Source organism: Eublepharis macularius, chromosome 4 (assembly GCF_028583425.1).
Source record: "Eublepharis macularius isolate TG4126 chromosome 4, MPM_Emac_v1.0, whole genome shotgun sequence".
NCBI lineage: Eukaryota > Metazoa > Chordata > Lepidosauria > Squamata > Eublepharidae > Eublepharis > Eublepharis macularius.
The window spans coordinates 186,349,013-186,361,458 of NC_072793.1; the positions used below are offsets into that span (position 1 = coordinate 186,349,013).

The 12,446-nt window shown below is 50.1% G+C and overlaps 1 protein-coding gene across 1 annotated transcript; it reads right to left on the minus strand.

Moving 5' to 3' along the window:
• Positions 1–2,265: 2,265 nt before the first annotated feature.
• On the minus strand, positions 2,266–11,837 carry LOC129328498 (H-2 class II histocompatibility antigen, E-S beta chain-like). The gene is made up of 6 exons (XM_054977604.1): positions 11,696–11,837; positions 9,087–9,359; positions 5,498–5,779; positions 4,466–4,579; positions 3,388–3,411; positions 2,266–2,583 (listed from the first exon to the last, which is right to left on the minus strand). Exons 1-6 carry the CDS (start codon positions 11,790–11,792, stop codon positions 2,570–2,572), a joined length of 804 nt encoding a protein of 267 aa, XP_054833579.1. The 5' UTR covers positions 11,793–11,837; the 3' UTR covers positions 2,266–2,569.
• Between the last annotated feature and the right edge of the window lie 609 nt (positions 11,838–12,446).

The window sequence follows — 12,446 nt, forward strand, 5'->3', positions numbered from 1 at the left end:
CTCTTCCTTCTTTTCCTTGCATTGGCTGGGGTCATCTGCATACACCCCTGTCAGGCAAGCTGAAGGCCTCGGGCTCTGTCTTTGGCAGTGCCAGATGGGTGGGGAAGACCCTGCAGACCCCACCCAGCCAGAGGTGCCCCTGGTCAAATGGGGCAGGAGACAACTTTGTGTGTTTTCAGGGGGAATTCTTTGGTACTAGTAATACCATGGGAGGGGGATTCGACCATTGGGAACCCCACAGTTGTGGAAGGGGCCTTGATGAGCAGCCAAGGAACAAGAAACCATTGGAAGGCTGATCCACACGGCGGGGGGGGTGGGGGGTGCTGTTTCAAAGGCTCAGAGGAAGAGCCCGGGAGAGAATGGTTTGGAGCCTCTTTGGGGGTGAAGAGGAGATACCGCAGATGCTGGGGGGGGGGCTCTCTCACAATCTTCCCTTGTGCAAAGCCCGGAGGGGATGTAGCCCCCACCCAGGATGAGTACTGGGGGACAACCCAGGCAGAGGTGGCTTTGGGGATCTGGTTTGCCTTCATTTTCTCCCCTTGGCTTTTTGTTGCTTCCCAGATCCTAATTGAAGAGAATCTGTGCAAAATCTAATGAATGAATGAATGAATGAATGAATGAGGGAGGAGTAGCAACTTCGGGGGGGGGCAGTTTATAGCTCTCTCTGAGGGAACAAGTTGGGACCTCTGGGTCACTTTAAATTAGAAAACCTTTCCTCCTTTGCAACTTGGATTTCTCCCTTAAATTTTTCTCTTGCCTTTCCCAGAAATGCCGCACAGGGGGGAGCAAAAGGAACCCGCAATCAAACAGTCTAAAACAGCAGTGAAGTCAAGTGCCCTGGGGAGGGGCCAGATTCTCTGCTCTGAATGACTGGGGGGTCCCCCATAGAGAAGGCCATTTGCTTGGGTCGGGGCAGCCCCTTTACGTGGCCTGGCACGCCTTCTCCCCTCGTCTCCTTTCTCAGTACCTCTGGGGGTGAAGCCTCAGTCTGCCAGGCTCAGAAATGGCCTCTCCTGTTTGCCCCACAAGAGGCCTTCTTGCATGAGGTTTAATAGGAAGGAGAATCGAGAATCTGGCTGGGGAAAGATGGCCAGGGGGCGGAGGGGGGGGAGGAACTCAGCCCTGCCAGCTGCAGCCCCCTCCAGGCTCCCACCCCCCACCCCGTGCGGGCTCCCCCAAGCCCTCTGCCTGTAGTGGGGGGAGGTGCTCTCTCTCTCTCTCTCTCTCACCTGATTCCCGGCGCAAGTTCTCCCGGTTCGGAGACGTGGCTTCCTGCTTCTCCTCCAGCTTGGGACAGGCGATGAAAGAGCCCCACAGAACTGATGGGGAGTTCCGGCCCTGCTTGCTGCAAAGGTGGTAGGTGGCCCCCAATCCTCTCCCGTTCCCCAGAGGAGAGGGCCGCTTCCTTCCTTACCCTCCTTTTTATCTGGGACATGCAGGGGAGGGGGGGGCAGAGACAGGATCCAGACCCTTCCAGTCGCGCGCACAGACTGAGCAGGGTAGCAGCCACCATCTCCACACTGCAGCCCTGAGGTGGGCTGGGCGGCTTCCCTCATCCAGTCCCACCCAGCAGGTTGAGGCTTCAGGGCTGGCAGGACCGAGGATGGTGGCACAGGGAGGTGTGGCTCCCCAGCTTCCCCAGCATTTAGGGGGTTCTTTCTCGCTCCAAGTTGAAAAGCGCCCCCACGCCACCATGTCTTTCCTTTAAAAGGGGGGATCTAGTATAGCACTCTGGACCTGAGAAAGCCAAGTTCAAATCCTCCTTCCTTGATGAACTGGGGCCATTCACACTTTCTGCCTAGCCCACATTACAGGGGAGTTGTGGGAAAAATAGGGTGAGGGAGGCGATAAGCCTGCAATCTGCCTGGAGCTCATCAGAGGAAGTCTGGGACAGAATCTAAAATGAGAGGATAGCAGACCTGGCTAAGGGCTCGGCTGCAAACCCTGAACCTCCACGGCTCCCCAGGGGCAACTTCCATTTTGCAGAAATTCACACAACTCCCTATATAAAGTATTTTTAAAAACAGGCTAAAAAGGGACACTGCTCCTCCAGTTAAAGCCATCCATGAAGGTTAATAAATGCCCTTTTGTAGCCTGTTTGCAGTTAGCGGGAGATCTTGCCAAACGAGGGACTTGCCAGCCATCTCAGCAACACCCAAGAGCAATTTTAGGAACAGTCGGTCAGAACACGGCCTGAGCACAGGTTACTCCCCAGGTGTATCGGAGGGGAATCAATAGAGCTGCACAAGCATTTTATTTATTTATTTATTTTAGATTTTTATTTCGCCATCCCCACAGGCGGGCCCAGGGCATATTACGACGATTTAAAAACATGTATAAAAATTGTACATTATAAAACAGTAAAAACATCAAAAAACATTCAAGCCCTTCAGTACAATAAATTAATAACCAGAGGGCAGCCAGTAAGTGCTACTTGAGAAGGATCAAGAACAAGAATTCAGGATGGTGGACGACTCTAGGGGAGAGTTTAGATCTTTCAGTCTTCCTCTTTTTGTTTTTTGCTAAAGAAAAAGGATTTCCGGATGCAAGATCTGGAGCTGTTAGGGGGTTAACTGATGAGGCCTGTCAGAAAAGAGCGTGGTGGGGGGAAGGTCATGCTGGAGAAGAATCATAAATCATAAAACAAAAAGTGCAACTGGGCAGCCAGCCAGGATTCCCCTCCGCCCTCTACCAAATCAGAAATTTTATCAGCCTCTTCCATTTGAGTAAAATATTTTCTTAGCGTTTAAGTAAAAGCACCATCTGCTGGCACTGAGAAGAATAAACCCAATATAAGCAAAGCCAGTGCGCTTTTAATGATATTTAATCAACTCCAACAGTCATTGAATGTAGCAGGAGTTTCACCGTCTCCCGTTCACGGGTGGTTAAGGGGGACTCAATGGGATGCAGAGGGAATGTTATCTTAAGCCCCCTCTGCTAGGCAGGGGAAAGGCCCCATTGCACCCTGGCAAAGAATTTATTTATTTTACACTCCACCTTTTCCCCCAGTGGGGACTCCAAGCATCTTCCAACGTCCGCCTCTCATCAAAGCCCTCTCGCTTATTTTGAGAAAGGCAGGCAAGTCATGAGGAAAGGTTTGTGAGTTACACACAACCTTGGGCTGGTGGGGGTAGAGGAAGAGGTCCCCCAGGCTCTGCCACAGGGGCTACGAGGAAGTCCCTGGTCTGAAGGTTAATATGACTGGCCTACCTCACAGGGCTGTTGGAAGGATGACAGAGATACTGTCTGTGAAGTGTTTGGAACAATAAAAGTCAGTGCAAAGTCTCAAGGTTTTGTACAACCCTTTTAACCTGCGGGCCGTTCCTGCATTCCAGGCAAGATAAAAACAAATGAAATTATTGTGGGAGATGCACAAAGAGCCTTTACCTGTGGCACGTGTGGCGGGAAGTGCTGCGGACAAAAAGAGAAAGAGAGAGAGAGAGAGAGAGAGTCAAAGCCCTTGAAGGGGTGTTGATTTCTATGGGTTTCCCATGCTATGATCTGCCCAGCCCCCTAAAAATATAAGCAGGGGCCTGCTGGATCCGACCAGTGGGGGCCCATCCAGTCCAGCCTCCTGTCTCACACAGGGGCCAACCAGTTACTACGGAGGGCCAACAGCAGGGCAGAGAACCCAAGGCCTGCCCCTGCTGTCGCCTCCTGGGACGTGGAAATTCCCTTCAGCCACCACAGCTAGTAGCCACTGGCAGACCTCTCCTCCACGAATCTGTCTCATCTCTTTTGAAAGCTGTCTAATATCTGTGGCCCTCACTATAACCTCTGGCAGCGAATTCCGCATCTTAATCGCTCCTTTTGACTGTCCTGAATCTCCCGCCCATCAGCTTCTGTGGATACCCTCGATTTTTAGTACATTGGGAGAGGGAGAAAAAATTTGCTCTGTCTACCGTCTCTACCTCGCGCATAATTTTATACACCTCTGTCTTGTCTCCCCTCAGCTGGCTCTTTTCCAAACTGAAAAGTCCCAGACTTGGCAGCCTTTCCTGCCCCAACCTCATAATCATCTTGGTTGCCCTCTTTGGTGTTTTTTCCAGCTCTGCCGGTCCTTTTTGAGAGACGGTGATCGGAATTGCACACAGTATTCCAAAGGAGGCTGTACCACAAATCTTACAAAAGAATTCCCCAACTTCTATGGCAAATTTTCAAAAAAGCAGATGGCTGCACTGTACAACTTTTTTTTTTCATTGCGGGAAGGAGTTAATTTAACAGTAAAGAGACCAGCTTGGTACACAGAACCTAAATAGAACTGCCTGGAGAAGAGGGAGAATAATTACCAATATCCACACCCCACCTTTTCAGACCCAGGTCTCTTGTTTTTAATTTAAGGGGAGGGGTTCCAGTTAAGACAGATCCCAGAGGACCAGAAGCTAGGAGAGTACTGGGCGGTGGGGTGTCTGCCCCCCCCTGCAATAGTCCTCACCCCTCCACTGGCCACGGCCTGCCCCATTACCTTTTCTCTTCTTCAGGTAGAGGGAGAGTCCCACGGCCACAAAGACCGCCCCCAGCACAGCCCCCACAGCCCCCGTCCACACTTTGCTCTTGGCAGAGTCCGACCTCCGTGGCTCTGAGGAAAGAGAGGAGACGGATCAGGGCCAGATTGGGCCTCTCGATTTCACAAAAGGGGATTTGGTCCATAAGGCATACGAAGGCACGGCCCACATCTGGATCCCAGAGACTAGGCTGAGCTATGAGGATGGAGTGACTGGATTTGCATTCAGATCCTGCATCACACCCCAGGCAGTGTGGAGAGACACTCCATGCCCAGAGCATTTTCTATGTTTCCCATCTCAAAGTGAAGCATTAAACTGGGAGAATAGGAAGATGTCCTGATGTATTTCCAATAAAAGGAACACTCTTTATGAGAAATGGACAGAGTTCAGGGACACAAAACTGTTCAAAACTGAGACAAAGCAACACTTTGCAGAGAGTTAGAAGGTCTTTGGACTGGCTCCAGGTTGTTGGTGGATAAAGAGGGGGCCTCCGGGGCCTGAAGCGCCTCTGACTCCAGGGAGAATTACGGGGCTTCCTGGGGAGCCAGTTCTGCCAAAAAACCACCTCCCAAAATAAGACGCGCTTTCTCATGATTATGAGCCTCCCAGAAAGGAGAGGAAGAGCCTGAAGGGATTTTACAGTTACGTTTCCAGGGACAACATGCAGCTTTCACAATGACATTGGAATATCCGAATCCGGGTCAGGAATCCCCAGAGAACAGCAAGTACGTTCCACACGGAATGAGGGACAGCTCAAAAATCTACCTCCTTTGATTCTCCCTTGCTTGCCAAACCCTTAAGAATTTCTTTGGTAGATGCAGACAAAATCCGGAATTATCATTCCATCCACCAAGAAGCCTCCCTTGGAAAGCACCTGCTATGTCCACTCAAACTCTGAGCTGGTCAGAGTTGACACAGGGAACTCCCACCCACTTTGTGTGGTTCTGTCCCCAAGGGAAAGAGGAGAAGGGAGAAGCCCTCCAGGCTCTTACCCCACTGCACGGTGATGGGCTCCGTTAGGCTGCTGTGCTCCACCTGGCAGGTGTAGACGTCTCCCCGCTCAGGCACCGTCTCCAGCATCACCTGGTTCATGAAGGTCCAGTCTCCGTTCTGGAACTCCTCCGAGTATCCCAACCCCTCCGTCTGCTCCTGCCCATTCTTCAGCCACTTGAAATTAATTTCAGAGGGGTAATATCCTGCCGCGGTGCAGATCAGGAGGCTGGGGTGGGACAGGGTCTCTGCCTTGGTGAAGGAGATTTTCACTGTGGGCTGAGCTGGAGGGGAGGAAAGAAAGGGGGGAAATTCAGAGATGCAGGAGAACTGGGAAAGCACAGGCAGACCGAGAAGAGGGAGGGGGTCTCATGACTACACTTGATATATTTCTAATTATCCCACCCCCTGGCCTCTTCCCCCCACCAGGACAGCTGATGAGCCACTAACTCACCTTCCCGTCCCTGCACAGACCCATAAACACACCTCCTCCCCAACCCCATCAGTTCCAGCCTGTTTCCCAATCTTGCTTCCCAGTATTAGGCTCACATCCGTCCAGTCCTGTATTCTCTCTCTTCCTCCTTATATTTACAAGCTGAATTAACAGTTACATCAATTTAGTCATCATGGAATCATGATGCTTTGAAGATGGGATTTTAGTACCTTTGCAAAATACAATGAATTCGATTTTGTTGGGAGGAAAGATGCCAGAAAATTGGAAAGTTGCTACCTTTACATTTCTACCCAAAGAAGGGCACGATTTGACACTAGCAAAAAAAATATAGACATATATCATTGTTGAACAATGACTACAAACTATTTACCACAATATTAGCAGAAAGAATTAAGTATGTTCTCAAAGACTTTATTCATGAAGATCAAAGTGGTTTTTTGCCCAAAAGACAGTTGAAAGATAATGTTAGATCTGTATTGGATCTAGTGGAATACTTGGATAAACATAACGAGAAACAAGGAGCTCTAATTTTCTGGGATACGGAGAAGGCCTTTGTCAATCTGAATTAGATTTTCCTCTTCCAAGTATTGGAAAAGTTTAATTTTGGGGAGAATTTTATCAAATGGGTGAAATCAATTTACACCTCACAGACTGCTAAAATTATTGTTAATGGAGAAGTAACTAAACCACGTGAAGAGGATGTCCATTGTCACCACTTCTTTTTCTTTGGTGTTGGAAATTTTGAATAGAGGCATTAAACAGGAGGAAAGCAGCAGAGGCATTACAATTAAGAAAAACATTGATAGAGAAATTAACAATTTGGTGCTCTGGCAGGTTTCAAAATAACTGAACAGAAAACAAAAATGTTAACGAAAAATATGGATACTAAAAGCCAGGATGATCCCATGAAAATAACAGGTTTCAAGGTTGAAAACAGGTAAAATGTTTAGGTATCACGCTGACAGGGATGAATTGTATGCTATTTTAAAATAAGTATGTTAAGACATGGAAAGAAATTAAAAAGGATTTAAGATGAGATAAAGTACTGTTGTCCTTGTTGGAGAGAATATCTGTTATCAAGATGAATGTTTTACCTAGGATGCTATTTTTGTTCCAGACAATACGTGTTTTAATTTCATAAGTAACATTTAAACAGTGGCAAAAGGATATATCAACATTTATACGGCAAGGAAAAAACCAAGTGTTAAATACAAAATTTTACAAGATGCAAAAGAGAGAGGTAGCTTAGGTCTACCAGACTTGGAGTTGTATTTCGCTGCCTCATGTCTAATGTGGATGAAGGAACGGATGCTTCTGAGAAATGAGAGGCTCTTGACATTGGAAGGTCATAACCGGAGATATGGATGCCATGCTTATTTGTGGTATGATAAAGTAAAGGTCAATGAAGACTTCAAAAATCATTATATTAGAAGAGCCGTCTTGAGAATTTGGAATAAATACAAACCAAGATTAGCACAGAAGACACCGCTTTGGATTTCAACACAGGAAGCTTTCTATAGAAGTGAAATGATTAAACAGAGATGGTTGACATATGGAGAATTATTAGAGTTCTCACAAGGGGATTGTAAATTGAAGAAAAGGGAAGATCTAATAGCTAAAGGCTATAAATGTCAATGGTTCTTCTATGCACAATTGTTAGAAAAGTTTAAATTAGATAAAAAAAATATGGGGCTTTGACTATGATAAAACAGAGTTTGAAAAAGAGCTTTGTACAAATGATGGCTAAACTAACAGCTATGAACAGAGATAAAACACTGTCTTATGCTTAATTGGAAATCCCTTATTGACTTATTGCATGTGCCGAGAAAACATGAATGGATGATTTGTGGATTTGATTTCTAAGAAGTTAAACTTGGGAAAAATAAATAGAGGGGGAGGGCAGTATTGAAAAGGTAAATTTTAGAGGTATTAAAATGTGTGTAAAGATATAATAGGTATTGTAGAAGAAAATGAAATATATATAATTTTTCTTTGTTTTTCCTATCTTTAATTTTTGTTTTTCTTTCTCTCTCTCTCTCTCTCTCTTCCTTTTTAAATTTTTTCCCCTTTCTCCACCCCTTTATTTGGCTTTTAATCTTATTAATAAAATAAAACTTATTATATATAAAAAAGAAACAATGCATGGGGTAGAGAGAGTGGACAGAGAGAACTTTTTATCTCTGTCCCAAAAAGACATCCAATGAAGCTGATGGGACGTAGATTCAGGATGGAGGAAAGGAAATACTTCTTTACAGGACGAGTGAATAAGAGGTAGAATTCGCTGTCAGAGGATGCAGTGATGGCCGGAGGCACAGCTGGTTTTAAAAGAGGACTAAACAGATTCATGGAGAACTGGCCTGATCCAGCAGAGATTCCTTACACTTGTTCGCTTTCCTCAAATAATTCCTAGTGGCTAGTGAGGCAGGACTTTCCTTTGCTCAAGCCAGGCTGATTTCCCCCCACCAGTTTTTATTCCTCTGCATTCCTAATAATTCTCTCTTTGATTACAGGTTATGTGAATTGGCCTGGGTCAGCCCTTAGGCCAACTGGCCTGTACTCCCCTGGTTCCTCTCTGGACCCCTTTTTAACAAGTGTGTCTCTGGCTCTGTTCGCACCTCTAAGGGATATGGGTGTGTGTGTGTGGGGGGGGTAATCCTGTGAGTGTCTGGCTCTTACTTTATTGGTTCAGGGGATTTATATGCCCCCTTTCCCAAGGCAGCTAACAAAATAGCCCAATAGCAAACATTAAAGTTATCGATTAAAACCTAGGCTTCCAAAACCCCAGCTGCAGATTTTTAAAAAATTGTTTGACCAGCTTAAAACGACTTTAATAACTTCAGACTATAAGCAGGCTATAGGCTGGTTTTAAAAGTTTAGTTCCTTCTGGACGAAGAGAAAGGGTTTGGGCCGGGTTCCAGAAAGAAAGCAAAGGAGAGCTGGGCCAGCCTCAAGGGGCAGGGCGTTCTGCCTGCCAGGGGCCGCCCCTGGGAAAGCTGCCTGCAGAAGTCAGGCAAGATCCCAATGTTTGGACTTTTCCATCCTCCCCCCCCCCCGCCCCAAAGCTGCTCCCGGCCAGGAGCCCCCAAAGAGGGGTCAGATGGGGAAGGAAGACCCCCCCATGTGCCCCCCCCGCTCACCCTTGGTGGTGAGGATCCCCTCCCACGCCCGGTAGTTGTAGCGGCAGTAGCGATCCACGGCGCCCCGCAGGTAGTCCAGGGTCTCCTTCTGGCTGTTCCAGGCGTCGGCCTCGGGCCGGCCCAGCTCCGTGACGGCCTCGTAGGTCCCGCGGCGGCTGTCGAAGCGCACGAACTCCTGGCGGTCGTAGATGTACCTCTGCAGGTAGCGCACCTCGCCCCGAGTCCCGTTGGCGAAGCGGCACTCGAGTTTGCCCTGGTGCAGGAAACGGGCGGCTGCAGGGGGGGAGAGGAGAGGGAGGGGGAGAAGGAGCCGGGAAGAAGACCCTCCCCTGCCTCTGCCCCCCCCCGGGCTGCTTCTCCTTCCGCCCGCCCACCCGCTGCCTCCACACTGGGGAGGGCGGCACGCTAGGGTTGCCAGCTCCAGTCTGGGAAATTCCTGGAGATTTTGAAGGTGGCGCCTGGGGAGGGCAGAGTTTGGGGAGGGGAGAGAACCTAGCCGTGTGTCATGCCGTATGGTCCACCTCCTGGCCAGCCATCTTCTCCAGGGGAACTGATTTCTATGGCCTGGAGATCAGTTGCAATTCCGGGAGATCTCCAGCCATCATCTGGAAGTTGGCAACCCTATGACATGCCCTTGGAGCCCCCAGAACTAACCGGGGTAGCCAGAGAGGGGCGGGCTCTGCATGCAGGCTGGCAGCCGGGGGGGGGGGCAGCTGCGTGCAATTTTCCAGGCTCTTCACAACTTGCAGAAAGGAATCGAAAGGGATATAATTTCGCGGGGGGGGGGGGGAGTGGTGTTGGCCTCCAGTAGAGGGGCAAGATTGGAGTCCAGGAGCGCCTGAAAGACCAACCACGTTTCCAAGGGATGAGTTTTCAAAAGTCAGCGCTCCCTTCTTTAGATACAAGGAGTGGAAAGAGGAAGGAGCCCTTATAATCCAGGCAGAGGGTGGGAAGGGTATGGCAGATGTCAGCTCATACCCTGGAAAACAAGTTGGTCTTTAAGGTACAGGTAGTGGAGAGTGCCCTCAAGTCTTAGCTGAATTACGGTGACCCTTGGCAGGGTTTTCATAGCAAGAGACGAACAGAGGGGGCTTGCCATTGCCTGCCTCTGCAGCCCTGGTCTTCCCTGGAGGTCTCCCATCCGATTACTAACCAAGGCTGACCTTGCTTAGCTCCCAGAGCGGCGAACCAGTTAGTGTTATTATTATCCCCACAATGCAGCTGGGGAGCTGGGCTGAGAGGAGTCTGGGTCTGTCCTTGAAAACAATTTGGGGACTCCGGTTCGTCGAGAACACCACGGCTTATTTACTGCTGGGAGTTAGGTAGTGGGCCTATTATTCTGCAGTCACTCTGTGGGTTACCGATTAGTTCCCAGGTCAAACCAAAGCACTTCCAAAGCCCTTCACCACCTGAGAGCCACCCACATATCTCCAGAACTACCAATATGCCTTGTCTGGACAGCGTCTTCTCTCCTCTGAGCAGGGCCTTCCGAAGGAGCCACCCCACAAATGGGTAGGGTCAGCAGGTGCCCATACCTGTGCCTTCTCAGTTTTGGGCCCCCCCACCCTGTGGAAAGGCCTGCCTGAAGAGGCCAGGAAGGCCCCCACACTCTTAGCGCTCCATTGAATGTGCAAAATGGAATTGTTCAGGCTGTAGCAAAATCGGAATTGTTCAGGAGGGCTCACTCTGTAGTGTTATGGAGAGGCAAGGGGTGTGGTTGATGGCTGTGTTTGTTGGATTAGTGTGTTCTTAATGGTGTTGTTTTCTAACTCTGGTGATCCAGGTTTGCATTGTTTGTAGGTTATGGCTGATCCTCTTTCTCTTCCATTATTTTAAAATGTTGTGACTCACCCCGAGTCTCAGCGACAAAGGGGGACTGTAGAGAAAGAAACGGGGGCGCTTCCAGGGACGGGCCAGGAAGGAGGGTCCGAGGTCCTTCAGGCTGAGTCTGTGCCAGTGGCACCCAGAAGCAGATGGTGACGGGGCACAGGAGCCCCCAGGCTGAGCAAGTGCTTCAAAGCTTGAGAAGGGCCCATGGGGCTGAGGGCGCCCCCCTTCTCTAGCCACACAGGGCCCCTGGAAAGGGTGGAGGCATCCTGGACGGGCCCCTCCCCTTGCATTCAACTCCCCACTACCTGGAGAGGAAGAGCTCCTCCAACCCCGTTTTCATATCGACAAGGATGCACATATTGGGGGTGGGGTGGGGGGGCTAAATGGGAACTCTGTGTGTGTGGGGTGCAACATACGGGGCAGGGGGGAGGCTCCCTGGCTTCTGCCCTTCCCAGCAGCCAGACACCAAGTGGGCTGCCTTTCCTGCTCTTCCCCGCAGGGTTTGGGCAGGTGGCAGAGCAGCAAGTGGGGCAAAGAACCAGCCACTCCGAGGTCCATCCCTGGTGGAAGGAAGCAAGGAAGCCGCTTTGGCTTAACCTTCCTCGCAGGGTTGTTGTGAGGATGAAATGGAGGAGAGGAGAATGAAGTACACCCTTTTGGGTCCCCCCCTGGGGAGAAAGGCGGGGTATAAAGGAAGTCTATGAATAAAATAATGACGGGCATGTGCCTCCAGGCCCCTCACTTAATCCTCCGTCCCTTCCCCCAGCAGCTCTGCTTACCAGGGGGCGGGAGTCTGCCTTCTGTTCCATGGACCAGGGTGAGACAAAGATGCACCATCAGGAGGAGAGTCGCTGGCAGGATCAGGCCAGGCCCCATGGCTGCCCCACAGCAAACCCACTTCTAGCCCAAGGGAAGACTCGGTCTGCTCCTAGCTGCAGGGGGAAACTTTTCCAGCCCTGGGGAGTGGGTGGGGCCCAAGTCCAGAGGAGCACCAATGAGAATTCCCTCTGAAGCAGCATCATCAGTCTCCTGGCAGAAGCACCAACTGCTGCTTCTCTTGGGGAAAATAGATTTTTACTGAGAGCCTTAAGAGAAGGCAGAGGACAAAGGGGAGGGGGGGCTGTGTGTGTGTGCCGGTGTGTGTGGGCCCAAAGGGGGAACATTGAAGGGCACCACTTTCCTGACCTACCCCCATTCTTCATCCCTGGCAGGCCGCCTCTGCAGTGGGGTCCCCCCAAGCCCTGCTTTGTGGGAGTGGGGCAGCTGGGTAGGTCTGATCTGCTTAGGATGGGGATGTTCAGCAGGATGTGGGACCTCTTTTTTGGGTGGGGGGGCAAACACCCTCCCTTTCTCAGGCAGGCCCCTGCTTCCCTTGATCTCTTGGCCTTCAGCCCTGAAGCCCCCCAAGAGCCCCCCCTTCTGCCCCTGCAGTCTTCACACACCTCATCCTGAATAGAAGGAGGAGAAGACGGAGGCTCTCCCAGGGATGGGCCAGGAAGGGTGGGCTGGTGGCACGCAGAAGCCAGAGGG

Coding starts and splice junctions, on each gene's coding strand:
- LOC129328498 (XM_054977604.1), bottom strand. CDS start 11,792: ATGGGGCCTGGCCTGATCCTGCCAGCGACTCTCCTCCTGATGGTGCAT. Junction 4,580..5,497: donor GCCCATCACCGTGCAGTGGG/GTAAGAGCCTGG, acceptor CTCTTTCCTCAG/AGCCACGGAGGTCGGACTCT. Junction 3,412..4,465: donor CTACCTGAAGAAGAGAAAAG/GTAATGGGGCAG, acceptor TTTTGTCCGCAG/CACTTCCCGCCACACGTGCC.